Raw genomic sequence first — 23,575 nt, forward strand, 5'->3', positions numbered from 1 at the left:
GGCTACCTCCTCCTCGTAGAGCGCAGATCTGGTGCTGCCTGAGACTGAAGCGTGGTCCGAACGCGGACCGCTGCCAGTAAGGGAGCCAGGCGCATGGATGGAAAGCACATCTGGGTCATCCTCCGGGACAGGCACCCCCCCTGAAGGGAGATGCCTGCGAGGACACCGCAGGCATCTGAGCGACGCCGATGGCATTTTCTAGAATTCCTGTCACTACGGCCAAGCACCGGCTCCTGAGCAGGGGGAGCGGACTCCCCCCCCCCCCCCAGCGCCGCACGCCGAGCCCTCTCAAGTTGATGGCAGCATCACAGGGGTCCTCAACGTCCCGCCACACATGGGCTCTGCCCAAAGAAACAGGACATTCCCGGTGGCCATCACGGGGGTCCATGGCTGCCTGACAACAGCAGCAGACGTAGGAAGCCATAGTAGCTCAATTACCACCCTACTCACAGTACGCGAACGCACCCAAGGGATATGCAGGAAACCCCACCAGCTGTGAACAGCAGTGTCAGGGGCCGCAATATACAAAGAAAACAACCCTACTCACTGTACGCGCACGTACTTGAGGGGAAAGAACGCAAAACCCAACCCGCTGCGGACAGCGTAGCACCAGGGGTAGCAAATAGCAGTATGCAAAAAATAATAACAATGTTAATCAAAATGTCTACTCATTATACGCGCACGTATGAGAGGGAGTAATTAGCGTAACAAAAAATAACCCTGCCAGCTGCGGACAGCGTAGCACCAGGAGTAGCAAATAGCAGTATGCAAAAAATAATAACAATGTTAATCAAAATGTCTACTCATTATACGCGCACGTATGAGAGGGAGTAATTAGCGTAACAAAAAATAACCCTGCCAGCTGCGGACAGCGTAGCACCGTAGCAAATAGCAGTATGCAACAAATAATAACAATGTCAATCAAAACGTCTACTCACTATACGCGAACGTATGAGAGGGAATAGCAGAATAGCAAGTAACAAAAAAAAATCCCACCTGCTGCGCACAGCGGTCTGAGGGAACTCCCGTGACTGAAGCAAACAGCTTCTTCTCACCTACTCACAATACACTCGGTATGGAGGGAGGACAAGTTCAAGAAAATATCACTTTGTGACTCTACTAGAAATATACTAGTGTGGATAACTGAGGTGTGCTGATCCGCGACAGCGTTCCGAGCTTGTCGATGTGCTACTTTTGCTATTTTTTAAATTTGAATCCTGAAAAGTAACAGTTTTCGACATATGAGGTTTAGGGATGGTGCTCGTTCATTTTTATTGATAACGAGCACCGTATCGATCAGGCTTATCGAGCCGGGTTCTTATCGAGCCCACTATCAAGCATTTTTATTATTTTCTGGAAAAACGGGAGACAATACATTTTGAACACAACAGTATCTTTTACTAGGGCCTTCAAATACAGTACTTTTCTAACAGACCAATTTAATATTTACCAATATTTAATATTAAAGTAACTATATATGTGTACCGTCACTTTAAAAGCGTAATTTTGTTTACCCTGACAGTGCTGTTTTTAGACACTTTTAGACCGACATGTTTGTGCCAGCATGGATGATTACATTTATTTCTTGATTGCCTCTTGTCTTGATTGAAAATGAAAATTCGTCAAAGCAACCTGACATGGATGTTTTCTTTCTCAACAGTTGCATTTAGGTGTAACCGACCCTACGCCTACCGTAGCCGGCGACATTGATGTCGCGCTCAAGTATGAAACGGTTCTCACCAAAATTGGCGCTGACTACGATCCAGCTACAGGTAATTTCATTGCCAATTAATCTGTCAATTATGTTTCATCATGAAGTCATTTAATATGTTTTTCCCAGCCATTAAAACAAAGCTGAAGGGAACAACGACAAGAGTTTATTTGAATTACTTGTGCTTACAGCAAGGGTTCCCAAACCTTTCATGTCATGATCCCCCAAAATTATCATATATTTGAACTGAGGACCCCCCTATATATATATATATATAGGGGTGTAACAATTTTAACAGTGATACGATATATATCACGGTACATCTGTAAATGGGTTTCTCAAAGTGGGCGTTGCAGAATACTTTTCATATTTGTAATTTATCAATGTCACTTGCACTTTACTTGATCTACAAGCTCACAACGCGTCACACGTGAGGTTCGAACATACAACATTTTATAGCGATTTATTTTTTTATTATTTACTAGACCCCAAGAAATTACATCTGGCCACAAAAGATCACAAGATCTACTGAATGTGTCAAACTGACATATTGAGCCTATGACACACAGTGTGGCTTCCCCCCAGTAGGCCTCCTTCACATTCAGTAGATCCTGTGATCTTCTGTGGCCAGATGTAACTTCCTGGGGTATATTAGGACTATAGTAAATAATTTAAAAAAAAATCACCATAATATTTTGTAAAAAATAATACATATTTAGCCCCATGCTCGAACATTGTGGTGGTTAGCTATATACCCTCGTAATACCAAAGGATAAATGTGTCCACAAACACATTGTCTGTGTGTTATGGTCAATCATGGGCCGGCAAGGGTCCATGATCGATTGATAGATTGATTGATTGATTGATAGTTTGCAGAATACTGTAGGTACATTTCAACAGAGCACAACTCAAACATTACATGTGTTTACAACAGGGTCCACCATTTTCAATTCATCAGAGCATGAGAGACAGAGACGTACAAATATACAGTTATATATATACAAAGATATGGGTTCCATCCATCCATCCATCTTCAACCGCTTATCCGTAGTCGGGTCGCGGGGGCAACAGTGCTCCAGACTTCCCTCTCCAGAGCAACATTAGTGACTTCATCCTGGGGGATTCCGAGACGTTCCAAGGCCAGTGAGTCGACCTCTAACTGCACCTTGGTCTGCCCCGGGGTCTCCTCCCAGTGGGACGTGCCCTAGGGAGACGCCCGAGAGGCATCCTAACCAGATGCCCGAACCACCTTAGCTGGCTCCTTTCCAGGCGAGGGAGCAGCAGTTCTACTCCGAGTCTCTCTTGTGTGACTGAACTTCTCACCCTATCTCTAGCCACCCGTCGAAGAAAACTCATTTCGGCCGCTTGTATTCGCGACCTTATTCTTTCGGTCATGACCCACACTTCATGACCATAGGTGAGAGTAAACCCAAAGATATGGGTTAGATATAATCATTTCCAAATCGGCAAAATTAGAGGCCAGTCGATGTCACGTGGAACTCCATATTTGGGTAAGACTGACGTCACAAACTGGGCTTATAAGCAGAGGTCTCATTGGAGCGTGAAGAGATATACCCAGGCAAGCCTCATCGCCTACAGGAGATCTGTACCAAGAGACTCGTAATAAGACATTAACCATTCCCGGATAAGCTCAGGCATCGGTGAACAAGTCCTTTTCACAAAATCATTTTAACAGTGTCTGGAAAGGGAACCTTTCCCCCCCGCAAAGAAAGACCCTTGAACACCCTCTAGTCACATCATGGCGTGCGCAGCCACCCTGAAGAGGACCATGCATGATTTCGATCCGCTGGTGATGAGTCCGATTTCTTCCAAGAGACGACGAAAGGACGTGCCGTCGCATTCGCAATACAAAAGGCGAAGGTGCATGTCCCCGGCATCGTCGTCGCAGCCGTCGGCCCCCAGGAAGTACCTGTGCATGGAACCGTCGCCGTTCGCCAAGTCGCCGTCTCCCGGCCTCAGCACGGAGCAGCTCCTGAACAACATCAAGCAGGAATACAGACGCATCCACAAGGTGAAACGCCCAGACGGAGGCCAGCAGCCGTCGGAGCAGGGCTGCTATTCTCCCCCCGGGTCGCCGTCGCAGTTGTCCATCGCGAGCGCTTTCAACAGCATGCCGGGAGGAGGGACGTCTTGTGGAAGCGGAGCCGTTTCCCCAACGAGGAGGGAGCAGCCTCTGCTGACGCTCCGACAAGTCCGGATGATCTGCGAGCGCCTCCTGAAGGAAAGGGAGGAGAAGGTGCGCGAGGAGTACGAGGAGACTCTGTCGTCGAAGTTGGCCGAACAGTACGACACCTTCGTGAAGTTCACGCAGGACCAGTGGATGCGACAGTTCGGGGAGAGACATATAAGTTACATCAATTAAATGAGTGGTACAAAATCCTTAGCAGGCACTGCCAGGCAGGCAGCCTCTCTTCTGTCTCTAATGCAAGCTAACGGGGCAAGTCTCAAGAAACAAGCCACAGGGCCCAATAAAGGCGTGGCTTCATGTGGCCGGTCTATGACGCCAGTCATCTATGACGTATCTATCTATGATGTATGACTTACCATATTTGGACATGGTTTCAGCCCGCCCAATTTGAAACCGGATTTGAACGCCCGCCCCCCCCCCCCCCCCCCCCCCCCCCCCCCCCCTTTTGACCCACACTGCCGACCACTTTTTAGCTCACCCGGCAGTGAGGTATTCCCACGTGGAGGATGCCTCCATCACCGTTCAACACCCCTCCCCCCGGGAGGCATACTATGGTCCGACGGAGCATTGGTTCGACATGCGTCCGCACCTCGGACTAGCGCCTGCTCCCGTGCTTGCGGTTATGGCTAGGTTAGGGTTTGAGGTGGGTTGTCGTGTTTCGGACCAATGACTAGTCGGACCAAACACATGCACTCCTCCCCCCCACCGACAGGCACCGCACGTCTTATAGGAGTCGCCGTGACAAAAGATCGCCCTCCCCCGCCCGGCTTCCCACAGATGCGGGGATGTGCTTATCAGCACAGCCTGGGAACTCCAAAAGTGGATGCATTTTTCTGGCTTGTACAAGTACATTTTTTTTAACCTTCCCTACGAATGGCAGAGATCAAGTTCCAGGAAATGGAACGGGAGAAAGAGAAAGACGAGGAGATTACCACCCTTACGACAAAAAAATGACTCCCTTCATGCAGATGGGAAAGAAAGCAGAGCACCGGAATGTGCTCTATAAGCGCATCATAGAAAAGCAACTCTACTACCAACACCTGGACTGCACCAGGGCAGACATGGCTGGATAGGAGATCTATTAAGAATAGGAACTGCTACGCCCAGTTAATTAGGTCGGGAGTGGCTTGTTGTCGGTATCAGCCGGTAACGCATGGGAGTCTGCTGTCCCTGTTACAATGCGCTAGACCCTGGTCTACTTTCCCCACGATGTGCTGCACCCAAGCCGCGCTAGTCATACACTGCATTGGCGGTGCCCGGGATCGAACCCATGACCTTGTGGTCCAAAGGTGGACAGATGAATGAGAATGAATGATCTCCACCAAGAGGAATGAATGCTTTGGCCGAAGGAACCATTATGGAAGAGGACTTCAGAACTATTGTTTGTTACCCTTGAGCACACCCACTCCCAGCTCAACATTTCATTGAAATGGTACTAACATTATTGAAATCCTTGAAACGGATGTGTGCGAAAACTGGGGAAATGACTTGACTTTTTCTTTTCTGGTCTTTTTTGGCAGCTGTTCATTTATATTTATTTTATTTGTTGTCATGTTTGAGCCTATGCCATATTTAATAGACATGCCATGCATGCTCGAGACTCCTCCTATGTGATGCTCTAAAGTGGGAAACATCCTGCTGGTTCCTGGGTTTATTATTACTATACTCCATACCCCTGCGTCCATGCACATTCATTGCATTTGTATTGCTGAACCAAACTAGCAGCAGCAACTATTAGGCACCATTCAGGTGAATGACTTTCCAGCCAATCGCAGCGCAGCATGGCACACTTTCCAGCCAACCGCAGCGCGGAATGGCACACTTTCCAGCCACTCGCAGTGCGTAGACGCAGACGCATTCTGAGGACGCAAATTTCTAGGATTATAGTTATGAACAAAGATTGTGCACACCTGCATATCATGCAAAAGCAAACTTAAAGTCTTCCCAGGTCAGGGTTGTAGTAGGTTTGAAGACGGCTTCAGTTATGGCTTGTAAGCTTGCCTGCCTGCGAATAAGAAAACATACTCCACAACATCATAACACTGAGAAGACGAAAGGAATGTAAATATCTGAACACATCCACTAATAGGATATAGCAGTGGCGGCCATTTTTGGTGCCACATAAAAATAAAGAAAAAAAGAATCCCATACATTATTTATAATAATTGAAATAATAAAATAATAATTGATTCTGCATTATTATTATTTTGAAAACTGTAAAAAAAAAAAAGAAAAAAGAAGGTATTTATTAAATATAGTATACAATAATTAATCAATTTATTTGTATTTTTATTTTTTGAGACAGAATCAATTGTTTTATGGTCATGATTCACCAGGAGCCTGGGTGTCTTGGTTTCCAGGCTTAAAATAAATATATATAAATGGGGCAACCCGTGCCCTATACGTCAAACTGCCTTTATAACATGAAAGAATGAATATTGATTGAAACTTGTGTATTGAAAACCATATACTGTATGTTCACTGTCTCCTGCACTGCTGGTGGCAATTATTCCCTTGATTAGGAAGGGGCCAAGTGCTGTGCAGGAGACGGCTGTTGGTTTCCTATGCTATGAGTAACGTCTATTTTTCATTGAGATTTCATGCTGATTTGTTTAATTGTAACGCATCTTTAGTATGTTTAGGTTACTTTTATAAAATGGGTTATTTATGGAAGCATTTATATGGAAGTATTGTTATTATTGTATTGAATAGAATTGTTGCTAATTGATTCTGTGTCCCGTGGTAGGATCCACTCTCCTATTTAAGGGAGGCTGCAGGGACAGACAGGTTAGTTGGATGTGGGCATTGACACAAATAACATCCCTGAGGGAGAACTACATAACAGGGCCTTGTGCGATCAATGCATAGCCTGAAGAGAGTTCTCATCCTGTTTGGGTTTTGTTAAGAAGTGTTGCTTAAGTATATTATTCATCTTTTTGTCCTTTCTTTATTTTTTTGCCAGTATTATAGTTTGCTATTGAGAATTATTGCACTGAACAATTCTGTCTGGACTTTTGGTGGAGCAGTTTGGGGAAAATAAAAACCCTTAAAGGTGTAGTGAAATTTAAAAAAGAAATGCACACGTTTAGACCATATGCGTGGTGATCATATGGGCATACCTAACAATGGATGCCAAAACAATGGGAAAAGTCCATGAAAATAAAAAAAACGAAAACGTGCTGCGTGATGACGTGTAGAGCTACACATCAATAAAAGCCAATACAAATGAAGCTCACCCATTTGATTCCCATTGCTACATAAAGGACCCACGAAGCGCTTCTTATGTTCTCTTTTCTTTCCTCCCATTGCTGCACGTTCTCCAAACACAGCTGCTACTGATTACAGAAATCCTCTGTTTTTAATCCCATTCAAGATGACATCCAGACAGTGTATTACTCGTTTTCAACTTAATCATCACGCTAAAATATGTAGGCTATATAGGTTGTGTACAGGTTAGAAAAAAATCCCCTGGCTTCTCTGCCGTCTCTCTGTCACTTTGTAAACAAACCACTCTGCATACGCGTGCATGAGACGGACCTAGGGCCCATAGCCTGGAGGGATGCGACGCTTTGATTGGTTCAGTTATCCTGCCGTCTGAGGCTGAAACTTCAAAATAAAATGCCCAAAAAAGCCATTTCACTACACCTTTAATCTGCATTTCTGACTGTTCTTGGAGCCTTGGCCGTTTGGGCAACTTCACATACATATTTTCTAAAATCTCTATTGACGATATCCAGACCGTGGCCATCTTGCCAACAAGGTGCTAACTAGGTGCAACCTCCCATTGACAGCCCATTCATCCAAACAGTCTTCAGACACAGGCACACAGGCACATACACAGATCTCCATGTGGGACACCGGCTGACAGTTAAAACGGGTGCTATGACAACGTATATCATTAGGTTCCCAAGTTGCGTCGTTCCCAAGTAGGCCGGTGGCCCACTGCGACGGGCACGTACAGGTCTAGTCCAAACAGAAAAGTCCTATCTGATGGTAAACAATGTCAAACTCGCCAGCATTGCAGCTGTACGGAAAGCTTGAATTATCCTCTTAATATCTGCAAAGTGTTTCCATGGGCTGTTGAGTGATAGTCGACGAGCACTTCCAAACTCCAGCACTTTACTTTTACTCAGAAAAACATCACCCGAGTCAATATCACCATAAGGTACATTTGGGTGTCCCCATCACAATCACTCAAATATCATGAAAATGTAACAAAATAATGAAACTCTGAGGTTTTATTATGAATGGCCAAACATTTACACACATATCAGTACAATGATGAGTCTCTTGAAATGTGTTTCCTTCATTTTATACAGATCTGTAACATTGGATGTATATGATTTTGGCATGTCCCACACACCACTCTGCTAACTATACAGTGTGTCTAATAAGTGGTTCATTTTTAGATTTTTCTTTTTACATAGTTTTATTTGATATTTGATAAAACAAGTCATTTTGATCATAAATCATATGATCTATTCTGTTTTTATAATCATATCATATCATATATCATAATCATAATTTTTTGTGTGTCCCTGACATTGCTGTCCACCCTGTCATTTGGGGGTAAACTGGCCCTTTAAAGAAACGTACTTACGTTAAGTTTCCTTGTTGTCTTCTTCCTGTCTTACTTCAATATAGGCTGAAACTGTGGCAAGTGTGGTCTGCACAGAATTGAAAGTAGCTCATAACATGTCTACGGTGGATTTTTATGAAACAAAAATTGGATCATTCAAGCTTTCAGTACAGCTCTAATGTTGGTGAGTTTGACGTTGTTTTTAATTAGATAGGACTTTTCTATTTTGATGAATCAATGGGACGTTGCACCTAGTTACCACCTTGCTGGCAAGATGGTCTGAATATGGTCTGAAATCTCTGAATATCGTCAATGGGAAGAATGAATGAGTTTTCTTTTTGATTTAAATATTGGCCTAAAATGTCCACCTCAAGCCAACATGGAGACCCCGGCCTGCCTACCGTATGCTACATTATATCTCTGCTGTCGGGAGGAAAACACATAACTCCAAAATGTTCATTTTTCAGGAAATGAAAAATATACCTTTTTCAGAAAACCTTATATTTTGCAAACAAAGCAATACAGCCTCATCAAAGTTGGTGTTGTAACTTTATATATTGTCAATTACTTCCATGAGAGGGGGAGAGGTGGTGGAGTTACTTGCTTAATGGCTCGTACACACTGCACGATATTTTCTCCGATTATGCTGTCGGGGACCATTTTTGGAGCTCGCCGACCAAACTCACGATCTGAAGCAAGATCGGGCTTTGATCCCTGAGGTTTTGCTCGCTTTGTGTGAAAGGCTCTGCGAGAAGATATAGCGCCGATAAAAGTGCTCGCCGACGCCTTCCCGACCGCATCTGAATATCAAGCAGGGTTGATATTCTGTCGCCGACTGGACATCGTACAGTATGAAATGGGTTGCGAGCACGTCCCGAGAAGTCCTGTATTGCAGCCAATGAGAGCACTCACTGACACTGTCTGTCTGTATGTCCGTCGGTCGTCCACTGTATCGAAAGATGATCAGATAATGGAGCAGGGGGAATCACTTTCAGTAACATCGTTCGAGGGGTGCTGGTGGTTAAACTGAACATCATCAGTAATAACCAAGGGGCCAGTAAGGCTATTCAATGTTGAAGCTCTGGGCCCTAGTGGTAGGAGGAGGGACTACAGGCGGACCCGTGTATTCATGACCGGGAAACCCCGTGCAGCTGGGCTTTAACATGTAGGACCATCACTCCCTACGTCACCAAGGACCTCAAATTTGAGGTCCGGAGGAGGTACTTCCGGCAGTCTTCCGGGTGCTTCAAAACGCCACTGAGCAACTTCCACTGACATGAATAGCTGGGGGGGCGGAGCTTCGCGCCAGTTCAGTCTCTATCCTTTTATATACTCTATGGTAATAACAATAACAATCACCAGTCAGTCAGAAAGGTGCAGCCATCATCTTGGTCCCACGACAGCTCACGACAATACCACAACAACATCGTCGCCGTACAACAGTTCAAGGTTCCTCATGGAGTAGGCTGGTAGGTGGGTTGACGGATTCGTACAATTCTTCGCCGTCTTTGTAAAAGGCAAAATGTGTAACCGCACGCATACACACTCTCCAAAAGGTGTTATGCTCATGGCGGCGAATCAATACAGCGTTGTCATCCTGGATGTAAAATGATCTCTGTCTTGCAGCCTTTTCCAGTTCCTTGAGGAAGAATCTGACTCTTTTTACGTGGATCGAAGTGAATATGCAGATATTCGTTTGGTAGATGCAGCAGCTTTATTGCTTCGTAATCGTTGGAAGTGTCATCAACTTTCTGTATGACGTTTACCGTGATCATTGCCGGATTTGCCGCCATACCGTGGCTGTTTCAAAAGCTGGATCACTTCACAAGAGAAAGACACGCTGCAGGCCAGGGAACACTGCTGTAGTGTAGACTAGAGGCTAACTCAACCATTCATATTATAACCATTTGTTTTGTTCTTGTTTTGTCCTCAGGATCTTCAGGGTAAAATGTGGCAGAGGAAAACAGAGGGGATTCTTCAACGATGCAAGAAGTCCCAAATATATTACTAAGATTTTAGATGTATGTGATTTCTGTGATTCACATTACTTTTTTGTATTCAATCGAGGGGAATTAAATTAAATGTAATCTCATCAGCATCTGTCTTGTCAACATTTGTGACTAAATTTGACTGAGGGACTGCCATTGGATTTTTTTGAATTTTCGTCATGTCATATGAAAGCAGGGAACCATAGCTTCAAATCACCCCATTCGACTGGTATCACCCCATATAATCGGCGAAATCATCCGTTATCAGCACGTTTGAATGGTGCCAAAATGTCCATACTGGCATCCTCACTGTTCAGTATGTCATTATCAGCGATTGTAGCGATTGTCATTATCACTGATGTCCTGACGGAGGCGCACGTGTCTGGTGGCCATGAGCTACGTGAGGCACCGCCGAGCGAGGCGCTAGCCGAGCGAGTCGCCGTGCCGAGCGTTGCGAAGGCCACCAGACCCGACTCAGCGCCGTTCGAGTTACGTCCTGATAGACAGAGAATAGTATATATTAGTAGCTCCTAGTTCCATGCACCAAAATGACACGTCCACCAGGGGGAAACCTTGACCAGGCTATGTGGTGAGGATGCCACTATGGACATTTTGGCACCATTCAAACGTGCTGATAACAGATGATTTCGCCGATTATATGGGGTGATACCAGTCGAATCGGCTGAAAATCCCTGCTATGTATCGACTAGGGTGACATATGCACATGTCCGGGGAGACCTCCTCTACAACACTACACTGTCCGCTAAGCAGCAGAGGTGTAAAAATAAAATTGGCACACCATACAGCGAGGTGAAAGGTAAAAAATCCCATTTCCAGACTAAAGTGAACTAAAGTGGACACTGGACAAAACTCCCTGCTATGTATCGACTAGTGTGACATATGCACATGTCCGGGGAGACCTCCTCTACAACACTACACTGTCCGCTAAGCAGCAGAGGTGTAAAAATAAAATTGGCACACCATACAGCGAGGTGAAAGGTCAAAAAGTGGACTAAAATACAATAGAATATAAAATAATACAGACAAGGCTTTGAAAGTTACAAAAAAATACCTTTTAATTAATCATTGCTAATATAACAGTGTACACTTTCAATGGAAAGAAAAAGGCATACAGTTTGCTTACGGTGTTTCTCATTCACTGTTCCACAGAAGAAGAAAAATTCACTCTGCAAAAAAAGTTTCCAAATCCCTACAATATTTGTTTTTAAACGTAATTTGTCTTAAGGTGGACTGAGAAGCTACTTTAATAGTTTAGTAGTAACTTTTGATCAATTTACTGTATGTGTGTGCATCTGTGTTAATACAGCAAACATTATTCAAACACATGCAAAACATGCAAAAACTACAAACGTCAATCAGTGCAAACGTCACTCAAAAATTCAAAATGATACTATAAGTGCAACGTACCTATAAGTGCATACATTACTCAAATGTAAAAAAAAGGTAAGACGTGCAATGTACCAAGTGCAAACGTTACTCAAAAGTATAGTTACAACATGCAATGTACCTCAATGCAAACGTCACTCAAATGTATAATATGGTACAACATGCAATGTACCTATAAGTGCACAAATCACTCAAATGTATAACAAGGTACAACATGCAGTAAGTACCTATAGTGCAAAACATCACTGCAAACATAAAGTGCAAACATTGTACACACACACACACACACACACACACACACACACACACACACATAAATTGATCAAAAGTTAGATGTACGTATATAAAGCAAACCCAGCTCAGTCCAAACATTTCAAACGTTTGTTTTTAGATGATCACAGTAAGCACAAAGACTAAAAAGGTAAAATACAGCACAATAAAATACTATTGGATTAAATCACAACCCAAGGTCTTGGGGACGTGTCATTTGGGGTCCCTCGCATCCTCCATTGGCGGCGAAGTTCTCCTACAACATAGACAAAACAGAGCCTTTTAGTGCAGTGCAGTACTTAAACTATGTACTCAGAGCAGTTCCTGGGCCTGTGTGGCAAAGGGCCGCCGGGACTCGAGACGCATGCGCTATTTTGCCACTGCTTCTTGGCTATTATAATCTGCAGGAGCACAACCCTGTAGGGGGTCTTCAATTGAAGATGTGTGCAGGTTTAAGCACCAGTCTCCCTGCATTCGCGTAATAATTGAGAACTGTCGCTCTACCTGAGATGTGGAAACAGGGAACACCAAGACAATTCTAATAAGGTGTAGCAGGTTGGGATATGTGCTTCCCTTCTCATTCAGAAACCTTGACCATAACGGGAGGAAAGTTTGGTCCTTGTGGTGGCGTACTACGTCAACTTTAGCTCTATACCACTCTGTCAATCTCGGCCACATTACAACCTTTTTTTGTGAGAAGAGGCTCAAAGTGCTTGCAGAAGTGATGCACTTCTTCCTCACCAAACTCTTCCATGAGCCCTTCTTCTATTGGAGACAGACTAACACCTAATGAATGAGGATCGATGCACTCTGCACCATCATTGATTGAATACTTTATTAGAAGTTCGCATAGGAAAAGTAGGCCTACAGGACAGTAGACTACTGTTCAGATACAATGTCTACTAATAGGATTTAAACCCAAGCATTCATGAGAATGTATGTGAAAATCACAAAGGAGACCGTTGCATTATTTCTCCATTTCTCTGAATCTGTTTGACACAATTCTGGGAAGCCATCGGCAAAAAAGCACTCAGTATAACAGTATCAGCTAGACTGTAGTTTTACTGGTCAGCTCCCAGGGTTCCCAGATAGATTGCTACTATAAGGAAACAAAGTCACGTCGTAGGCCTACAGTACCCGAGACCAACAGTAGGGGGCATCAATACGCCAACTGGCACAAACTGGTCGAGAAGAACACAGTTACCCACAATGCAGTTGTGAAAACAACATGGCGGTCTGTTGACTGACTGTTGAAATGAAATGAAATTAAATCTATATTTATATTTACCCAGGGTATCTGGTGTTGACACTTAAACATACAAAGAAAAGTAAAACGTGTCGTTTCAAAACAGTGTCGTCGTTAAGCAGCAGGAGGTCGTTTGTTAGCAGCTCAACCACTGAAACACAGCAGGTAAGATGAACTGATTCACGTTGTGTTTCATCCCTCTGTCTTTATTGACTTTATCTCATCTTTTAAGATGGAACATGAATCGCATTTCTCTATATCTGCTTGGTTGTTATAAATGAGATCATAATAAACAACCATGCAGTAGTTATAGCAGTAATACAAACAATACATTGTTTAATTGGTTGCATCTTCTTGATGCCACTATTATTAGTGTAAAGCTGACGTTACATCAGTGTGCTAACTTGTACGAGAGAGAGGCTGTTGTTAAGGATGTCTGTTTTCTTGTAGCCCGTCTCCGGACCCCCCGGGTTGAGCTCCTTTGGACCTACCGCGTAGGGTCCGGTATCACCGGCTTCAAGCGACATGGGATGCAATCTGATTTACCCTGACTTACCCCTCTGCTGCGGTGTGGGTGTCACGCTGACATATTCAAAAAGAAGCATATGAACGCTATAGGAGACAACGAACCTTCTGACCCCCCCCGCGAACGGCTCAGAAGCCGTTAAGTATTTTTAATGTTTGTATGACCGTTTTGGCAGCTCTGAAATTCTCTCTTGTTGACATCCCATTGTACCGCCTCCAGCCTCTCGGTTGGCTAGCTGCGCCTCCCTACGCGCCTCGTAGGTGCAGCTAGCCAACCGAGATGTCAACAAGGAGGGACCGAAGAGAGAATTTCAGAGCTGCCAAAACGGTCGTACAAACATTAAAAATACTTAACGGCTTCTGAGCCGTTCGCGGGAGGGGTCAGAAGGTTCGTTGTCTCCTATAGCGTTCATATGCTTCTTTTTGAATATGTCAGCGTGACACCCACACCGCAGCAGAGGGGTAAGTCAGGGTAAATCAGATTGCATCCCATGTCGCTTGAAGCCGGTGATACCGGACCCTACGCGGTAGGTCCAAAGGAGCTCAACCCGGGGGGTCCGAAGACGGGCTAGTTTTCTTGCTGAGTGAAAGAACCATGCTGGACTTGCAGCTCATATCCATTATATTTCACCTCGAAATGCAATTGAGATGTAAATTTGATTAGCCTAATTACCCTTTTCATCCTTTTTGGACTCATGTATTTAAACCTACACAACAGTAAGACATTTATAGATTGTGTTGTTGCATGTTGTTGTTGTTGATGTCACTGTTATGATTGTAACCCTGTAGTTGACATCAATGTTTTACAGCATTACAGCTGGTTAATCTGCATATATAAATTAAGCCACGAGGTGCAAACGTATGTTGTAAAGCAGTAGGATATTTACTCTGTCCACTGTAATGTCAAGTGAACTTGTCAAGTGTCAAGTGAACTTAGAGCTCCATGATGTCTTCATGCAGCAGACATTGAATCCTTACATGCAGCAGACATTGAATCCTTACAAACTAAACATTTGTCATGCTGTATTATTGTGTCAGTCCTAGAATGACCATCCAGGTAATGCATAGAGAAACTAGGCACAGCTGGCTAGGTAATGCTTGACATTGAGAATAGTTTTCCTGTCTTGTTCACAAGCTGCAGATTTAGCCACAAACACACTTTAAGGCTCTCTCCTTGTTTTTCAAATTATGTTGTTTGTATACTTCAAGTTCATTGTCGCATCACACGTTTACAGCAGGTATAAGGGAATAGGTGAAATTGTGTTGTGCAACATTACTATTTAGGCCTATATATATCTTTATATATATTGTTTTGACCGCGGTCGAGATCATGGATTTCCCAATGCCACGCCACTTCCCGGTCCTTCATTGCTACCCCCAGTTCCTGCTTAATGATACATGTGTCCCTAGCGATGACATCAGGGAACGACAGTTTTCTACCTCTGGTCTGCTTTGAGGCAGGACTCCAGAGAAGAAGGGAAGATATAACCTCATTGTCAGCTCTGAAGCAGTGGCCGGCAAACTGTGTTCTTCTGGATCGGACTAGTGAAGAAACACAGGGAAGGTTGCCGTATATTAGATTAGTCGATGGGTGGCTCTTCCAAGACAGATTTTGCGCTCTTATTAGAAGGCGGGTGTAAGTGCAACCGTTTCTCTAGTTTCTTTGAAAGTGTCCATGTCTCGGAGCCATAGAGTAGAATCGGCTCAACGGTCGTCTTAAATATTTTTACTTTTACACACACATATTTATATTTTACACATATATTTTTAATTTGTAATTATATATATATATATACACATATTTTGTATTATATATATATATATATATATATATATATATATATATATACACACATTCTACATTTTGTATTTTTTAATTTAAGTTAAGCATGATTTCTTCCCTAATGCATGAATGCCATTATCTCAAGATTCACATGTTGGAGAGTTGGGCTAACACCGCTAGGTCTCCAGTTATTAAAGTCCTTCCTTATTCACTTGATTTCAGACCAGTTTGTGGAGTCCAGACTGCAGGTGAAGATGAACTCTCCAGACTCAGCCAGGGACGATTGTATTAAACAGGAACCTGAAGACATTTCTATTAAACGGGAACCTGAAGACCATCCACACCTCAGTAAGTTTCATGTGCTCTTCCTTTCTTTCATATTTTCTGTTCTGTAGGGCTGCCACAATGTCTTATTTTCACTATACAATAACAATGGCAAAACATATCATGACGAAGTTTGTAAATACATCAAAGATGCGATTATAATCCATTTCTAATGGATAAAGCCTTGGCCTGGAAGAAATGTCATTAGGTGGTCCCCAACCTTCTTAAGCCCTAACCACACGCCAAAGGGTCAAGAAGGTTTTAGCGTTGTCCCTGTGGTGTGATATGTCCTGTTGCACGTTGACGTCGTTCCTAGTGATTCAACGCATAGAATTCAATGGCCCAAACCACACCAAAGGGTGTGTTAACGTTTTAGCGTTAACTCCTTGCAACCGTTTGGACGCAATGAGTTGCATGGTGACCCTTTGGTGTAGTTAGGGCTTTAGAGTGTCTCAACCCTTAACCATGACACTCAAGTTGGCGGATCAGCAGTGATTGGCCAAATCACTGCCCCTCGCAACCAGCACCGATCAGCCACACCTGGCCAACAAGGGCACTGCATAGAACTAAAAAACATTGCATGGATGCACCTGGGACGTATCCTCAGTGATGCCAAGATCATCTGGGTTTTGGGTCACTCGAACATCATACCCCTCACTCAGGTGACCCAGCCGGGGTGATCAAGTCCCAATTTAGCTACCCTCGATCAGTCCCATTAGGGCAAGACCAGGGCCACCAGCCGGGACTGGGCGGTACGATTCTGGCGCTTGGAAGGACTAGGCTCTGTGGGTTAATTGACTCCTGTCTGGGCCCCTCCTACGTCTCACCAGGTACACTCCTGCTCTCACCAGGTCCAGGACCTGTGCGTTGCACCGTACTCCCAGCACCAGACACTTCATTCAGGAGTGGTGGATTCTTGAGCCACAATGGTTCTGCAGGCTCCATCTGAGCAATGGTGGTGCTGCAGGGTCTGCTTGCGGCTTGAATGGCCCCCCTAAAGGCCTCAGCGAGGGTTTGTTGGGCTTCCTCCTCACGGAGGACAGGCTGTGGCGCCAACCCATACTGCTCCTGTGTGCCGTCTACATTCAGGCTGCCACCCGTCTCTCTGGTGGGCACCAGACTATTCCTGGTTAGGGTTAGCATAGATCTATAAAGATAGATACCTTTATTATCTTGCGGGGAAAATCAGCTTACAACTTACATTTAAGAATAAGAAAGATCAAAAGTACTGTAGTATACAGTAGAAATAAGGCAAAAGGAAAGACGAGATGCATCAAGAAACAATAATAATAATAAATATAGCTGTAAGCAATAAGAACAATATGCACAAATAAGCCATATAAACATGGAAGACTAAACTTGAGAAAAAGAAGACCATGGAATTGTGACAGGGTCGTTTTTTACGTACAATAGAAGTGTAAAATCTGTCAAAATCATTCAGTGTTTTTGATGACAATTATGTGTGTCCTGCCTTTGGGCATGTCATTATGGATTACTACAGTGTGTTCGCTGTTCATGTTTTAACGTACACACTTCTCTTCAACCGGGATTTCAGATAATGGTCCATAGATTGTGTGTAGGAAGTTTCATGCAAATTGGTAAAAAATCCAGGCAGAAAATCAGTTATAAGCATTTTTCAAAATGGCGTTAATCTGAGGGTGGAGCTTACTTGTCAAAGTAATAGATGTGTTCCCTATGAGTCAAGGAACATGTGGAAACAAGTGCCATGACTTGGCCAAACGAGGTATGAGTTATGCCTGTTTAATTTTCAAAAAACTTGCCATAGCGCCATCCTTTGGCCAATTAGAGTAAGACTGGTTTCAGTGCTATTTGGCAAGACCCTCTACCATACTGTAAAAAAAAGCATATGACGCTGCATATATGTATTAGGGGCAGAAGAATAATTTTCACAAAACAGCAATTTTCATTGGCTCATAAAAACATTTTTTTCACTAAAAAAAATGTACTACGTTTTTTTTTGTCCGTATAGGCCCAAGGTTCACGCGTAGAAGTTTTCGTGCATTTTGATCAAAGATTCTGGGAGGAGATAGTTTTACTGTTTTTCATATAATTCAGAATGGAGGGTGATCTAAAGGTCAGAGGTCAAAAGTCAGAGCACAAAAGTTTTCCGGCATGAGGAGACACATATGTGACACATAAGTTTCATAGCCAACGGTCAAACGGTTCATGAGCTATGCACGTTCAAAGTTTGCATTTTCAATTCAGCGCCACCCTTTGGTCAATGGTCATGGGCTTTGCATGGTCACCGTTTGGCATGGACCTCTACCAGATTCCCACGTTTCGCGAAACCCGACCGCACGGTTCAGCCAGAACTGCTATTTTTGGCAGAAGGAGCAGAAGGAGAAGGGGAAAAAAGGAAAACAATAAGGGACCAAAGTCCCTTTGGGACTTCTTGGTCCCTTAATAATACAAAGCACACAAGGGTAAACAAATAAGGTGTCTATATACAGTCAATCAGTGCGTCATAAAGTGTATTACTGCGTCTCGTCATAACAAAGACAAGAAAAATAAATGCCACAGTGCAAAGCCAAACAAAGTGTTCAATGGTCAGGTCAGTGCAAGGAAGCGTGAGATAGAAACAGCAAAATGACCCCCTCCCCCAGGAATGTCTTAAGAGGTCAAAGTCATTAAACAACTGTTATACTATTCAATGTTTATTTTCTTAAAAGCACATATCGTATTTTACACGGATGCAATGCGAAACGAAAACTGGACCATATAAGTTCACCTTGTGATTTTCTTTACAGAATGGATGTAGGTCTCAAACAGAGTTTCATGGTGTGTCTCTGTAGCAGACGAGGGGCTCTATTTTCGTCCATGCTAAACCCCTTATCCCTAAACGTATTTTCCTTTCTTTTTTGAATAGTTCAAATAGCCAATCTACAAGCTCACATCGTGTCAATGTAAATCGGCTAGTTGAACTATTCAAAGAATTAGTAAAAAACAAACAAAAAAAAGCAAAAACAAAAAAAAGAAAAGCAAAGTAGTTTAGGGATAAGGGGTTTAGCATGGAGAACAATTCAGTATTTTAGCTTTGACGTGAGCGCCCCCTCCTGAGATACTTCCGGGTCCTACTTTTGTGTCCCCATAGAGTTATACTGTGACGCTCCGTCTGACTAAATCTGAGACGAAAACAACCACGAAAGTCTAATTTTACCGCTTTCCTCGCAACAACAAAGCTGTGCTGCTCTCCCAAATCTGGCTGTGACAGGCCGTCTGCCCCACACTGAATACTATCGCCATTTTATTTCATTGTGTCAACTAAATCCTCATTAATGCAAACTAGATTCAACATATTCAAGCCTGCAAACATTCTAAATATGCCCCCAAAATATTTTACTGAGCAAATGGACTGTTACCACCTTCAATAATAATGATAATAATAGTCTTTATATTTATTGTCTCCACATGTATTTTTTTTGTCATGGACACTTGTACAAAACATTAATAATTCTACTCGAGTTGGAAGCATTAAGACCCATTTTAACCCTCAATAAGCCATTGAGGGTTAAAATGGGCTTTCTGAAAAATAACGTCATTGTAAAAAGATTTAGATATTCTATTTACAATGAGATGCGGACGGGAGCTGGTGCCACTTGGACCCGGACGTAACGTAGCACTACAAAATGACGTCGGACTTAAATACTGAATAGAGTCTGTGGTGTCTAGAAAGGGCTCAGAGATAACAGATCTCTGACTGTTTTTTTTAACCCTAGCATCCCTATATTTTGGGGGACAGATGCCTGAAATAGTCGATCTATAAGCTCACACATTGCAATGAGCTGCAATTGTTTATTCATTTGACATGGACATCACGATCACATTGGACGAACCAGATTTAAGTGCACGAGTGCTACTTTTCAACACCTATCCACAGGAGGCTTTTCTAAATAGAATAGCACTAATCTAAAACCCAATCAAGTTATGTTTCTATCTCAACCCAATCAAGTACAACAAAATATAATCTATAAAGAATATACCGTGAGTGTCTGCCTTTAGCTGTAGCCTATAGCAGGCTATATTGTTCCATTTTGTGACGAGAATAATATCTTGCATGTTCATAATGATAATTGTCAAGCCCCAGTGCACGCTCTCCTGTGAGGGTGCACTTGTGTTATGAGTTGTCGATGCATAGCTACATGATGGATAAACCACTAGCTAAATTATGCATTGTGGTAGCCAGCTTAGGTGGTTCAGGCATCTGGTTAGAATGCCTCTCGAACGTCTCCCTAGGGAGGTCGAGGTCCCACTGGAAGGAGACCCCGGGGCAGACCAAGGCGCAGTTGGAGGAAATTCATCGACTCACTGGCCTTGGAACGCCTCGGGATCCCCCAGGAGGAAGTTACTGATGTTGCTATGGAGAGGAATGTCTGGAGGTCTCTGGTGGAGCTGTTGCCCCCACGACCCAACTACGGATAAGCGGTTGAAGATGGATGGATAGTAGCCTATATTTTTCTGACGTGTAGTCTAGGCGCTGGCAAATTGTATCTTGGTGGTGTACTGAGGCTAAATTGGTATGGCGGACTCCCTGCATGCAGACAAAACCTATTCTAAACATTATTACTCCCAGATCAGAGCCCCCCAATGAAGTATTGTTTCAACATAGTATCATGACTAATGGAATAAGTATAAGTATATAGCAATTCTAATATCTACTCACAATATTTAAGTTGCTGATATGTTGCTAATACTTTGAAGGTGAAAGCTCATTTTCTACATGGAACATGGACAGTGGAAGAATAGTTTTAGGATTTTAGGAATCTAGTATTAACTATTATGGATTTTTTCTGCTCCTAGACATCCTGCACATGGTTGTATGTAAAGAGGAGGATTCTATTAAACAGGAGAGGAGCCTCAGCCTGCTCCAGGAGGAACCAGAGCCTCCACACATTAAAGAGAAACAGGAAGAGCTTAAGGAGGAACAGGAAGATCTACTTCAAAGACCAGAGCAGTCTGATGGGTCAATGTTGACATTACTAGCAGTGAAAGGTGAAGAGAAAAATGATGATGAAGAAAAATACATCTCTTCCCACTGCTCTGAAGTTGAAGTTGAACTTGAATCTGACACTGAAGTCACTGAAGACAGTGATGATTGGGAGGAGACCAGTGAAGACAGTGATGACGAACGGCGTGACAAGAGTTTCAGTGAGTCAGGTTCATTGAGGACACGCCAGTGTATCAGCAGTAGAGATAAACCTTTCCACTGTAAGCTTTGTAAAAAGAGTTTCACTATGTCTACTTCTCTGAAAACACACCAGCGTATCCACACTGGAGAAAAACCTTTCCACTGTAAACATTGTAAGAAGAGTTTTGCATGGCCAACTTCTCTGAAAAGACATCAGAGTGTCCACACTGGAGAAAAACCTTTCCAGTGTAAACATTGTGACAAGAGTTTCAGTGTGTCAGGTTCCCTGAATAGACACCAGCGTATCCACACAGGAGAAAAAACGGGCACCCTGAAGGCACTAGCAGTGAAATGTGAAGAAGAAAATGATGATGATGATGAAGAAGAAGAAGACATCTCTTCCCAATACTCTGAAGTTGAAGTTGAACTTGATTCTGACACTGAAGACAGTGATGATTGGGAGGAGACCAGTGAAGACAATGATGACAAACAGCATGACAAGAGTTTCAGTGAGTCAGGTTCCTTGAGGACACGCCAGCATGTCCACACTGGAGTAAAACCTTTCCAGTGTAAACATTGTGACAAGAGTTTCAGTTTGTCAGGTAACCTGAAGATACACCAGCGTATCCACACAGGAGGAAAACCTTTCCACTGTCAACATTGTGACAAGAGTTTCAATCGATCTGATGTAATGAAGATACACCAGCGTATCCACACTGGAGAAAAACCTTTCCACTGTAAACATTGTAAGAAGAGTTTTGCATGGTCAACTTCTCTGAAAAGACACCAGGGTGTTCACACTGGAGAAAAACCTTTCCAGTGTAAACATTGTGACAAGAGTTTCAGTCAGCCGGGTACCCTGAAGGCACATGAGTGTATCCATACTGGAGAAAAGCCTGATGGGTCAATGTTGACATTACTAGCAGTGAAGGGTGAAGAAGAAAATGATGATGACATCTCTTCCCACTGCTCTGAAGTTGAATCTGACACTGAAGTCACTGAAGACAGTGATGATTGGGAGGAGACCAGTGAAGACGGTGATGACGAACGGCGTGACAAGAGTTTCAGTGAGTCAGGTTCCCTGAGGACACGCCAGCGTATCGGCACTAGAGAAAAACCTTTCCACTGTAAACTTTGTAAAAAGAGTTTCACTATGTCTACTTCTCTGAAAACACACCAGCCTATCCACACTAGAGATAAACCTTTCCACTGTAAACATTGTTTACAGTGGAAATTGTTTTTGAAGAGTTTTGGATGGTCAACTCCTCTGAAAACACACAGTGTCCACACTGGAGAAGAGTTTCAGTAGCAGGGTACCCTGAAGGCACACAAGCGTATCCATACAGAAGAAAAACCTTTCCACTGTAAACATTGTGACAAGAGTTTTGCATATTCAGCTTATCTGAAAAGACACCAGTATGTCCACACTGGATAAAAACCTTTTCAGCAACTCAGGTCACATGAGGGGCGCTAATATATTGAAGTCTAACTCATGTTGATTAGGTGATGTAATGGTGACGTAAAACAAACGGCGCCAACACAAATAATAAATGCCATTAACAATAAAGAGACAATATTACGTAATTAGGGACAATATTGTCAATGGCGTTTTTAAAACAAACATTGAACTAAAACAAACATTAAACCTGTATAGGATGGGCTAGCGCCCCTCAAAAAAGAAACTTTCCACTATAAATGAGTGAAATATTATGGGTACTTATTATTTATACTGCTGCCGTCAATAGGGACTTTAAGCAACGTTTTTCAGGACGGGTCCACTAGGCGGAAGTATAGCGGCTATGATGCAATCGCCGTAGCTGTCAAAATTGTTAAGCAAACAGCTGTGGGCGACGGCGACATTGGTTCCCATGGTGACGCGTCTATGCAGCATGCGTCAAACATAAACACATTCTTTTTTCTTTTTTTTTAAACACCCCCTCGCTAACTTGCAGATATTGCTTAATTCTTACATGTGCTGGACATGATCAGCAGTGGAAAGAGGAAGGTGCTGGAGCAATCTGTGTTATTCTAAAACTGATTTAATAAACATGGTTAATATGACATATGGTATTAGTGTTATTTCTTCATTCAGAGCATGCCAACACATTACACAGCATAAGAGAGGTGATGGAGCAATCGGTGTAAATGTATGACAGCTATAATTTCAATAAACATGGTTATGACGGCGTTGTAGACACTACGTGTAAGTGTAGGTTCTGCTGTAGTAGAAAGGGCTGCGACGGCAAGCAGGTTTATGTATCGAGCACTGATCCATTTCCGGTTGCCGGAGCAGACTGCCGTAGCCGTCGTTGCTTAAAGTCCCTACTGACAGGAGCAGTATGTTTTCTTCTGATTTTAACGGTATATTCAGTGATTTCACTTAATTA

General features: G+C 43.2%; 2 protein-coding genes across 2 annotated transcripts; both read left to right on the top strand.

The window, feature by feature from the left end:
• Window positions 1-3,470: 3,470 nt before the first annotated feature.
• LOC306928044 (akirin-2-like) lies at window positions 3,471-4,094 on the top strand (the record flags this gene model as incomplete). The annotated part of the gene is made up of 1 exon (XM_079507964.1): window positions 3,471-4,094. One exon carries the CDS (start codon window positions 3,471-3,473, stop codon window positions 4,092-4,094), a length of 624 nt encoding a protein of 207 aa, XP_079364090.1.
• A 9,347-nt stretch (window positions 4,095-13,441) lies between these two features.
• On the top strand, window positions 13,442-23,249 carry LOC306927553 (uncharacterized protein). The gene is made up of 3 exons (XM_079507330.1): window positions 13,442-13,575; window positions 15,941-16,066; window positions 20,861-23,249. Exons 2-3 carry the CDS (start codon window positions 15,973-15,975, stop codon window positions 22,495-22,497), a joined length of 1,731 nt encoding a protein of 576 aa, XP_079363456.1. The 5' UTR covers window positions 13,442-13,575; window positions 15,941-15,972; the 3' UTR covers window positions 22,498-23,249.
• The last annotated feature ends 326 nt before the right edge of the window (window positions 23,250-23,575 follow it).

The sequence above is a fragment of the Electrona antarctica genome (assembly GCF_951216825.1).
Source record: "Electrona antarctica genome assembly, chromosome: 8".
NCBI classification, from domain to species: Eukaryota; Metazoa; Chordata; class Actinopteri; order Myctophiformes; family Myctophidae; genus Electrona; species Electrona antarctica.

Excerpts from the sequence above, each read along its gene's own strand:
- LOC306927553 (XM_079507330.1), top strand. The coding sequence starts at position 15,973 with ATGAACTCTCCAGACTCAGCCAGGGACGATTGTATTAAACAGGAACCT. Across the intron at positions 16,067-20,860 it reads TGAAGACCATCCACACCTCA|ACATCCTGCACATGGTTGTA; the intron begins GTAAGTTTCATG and ends TTCTGCTCCTAG.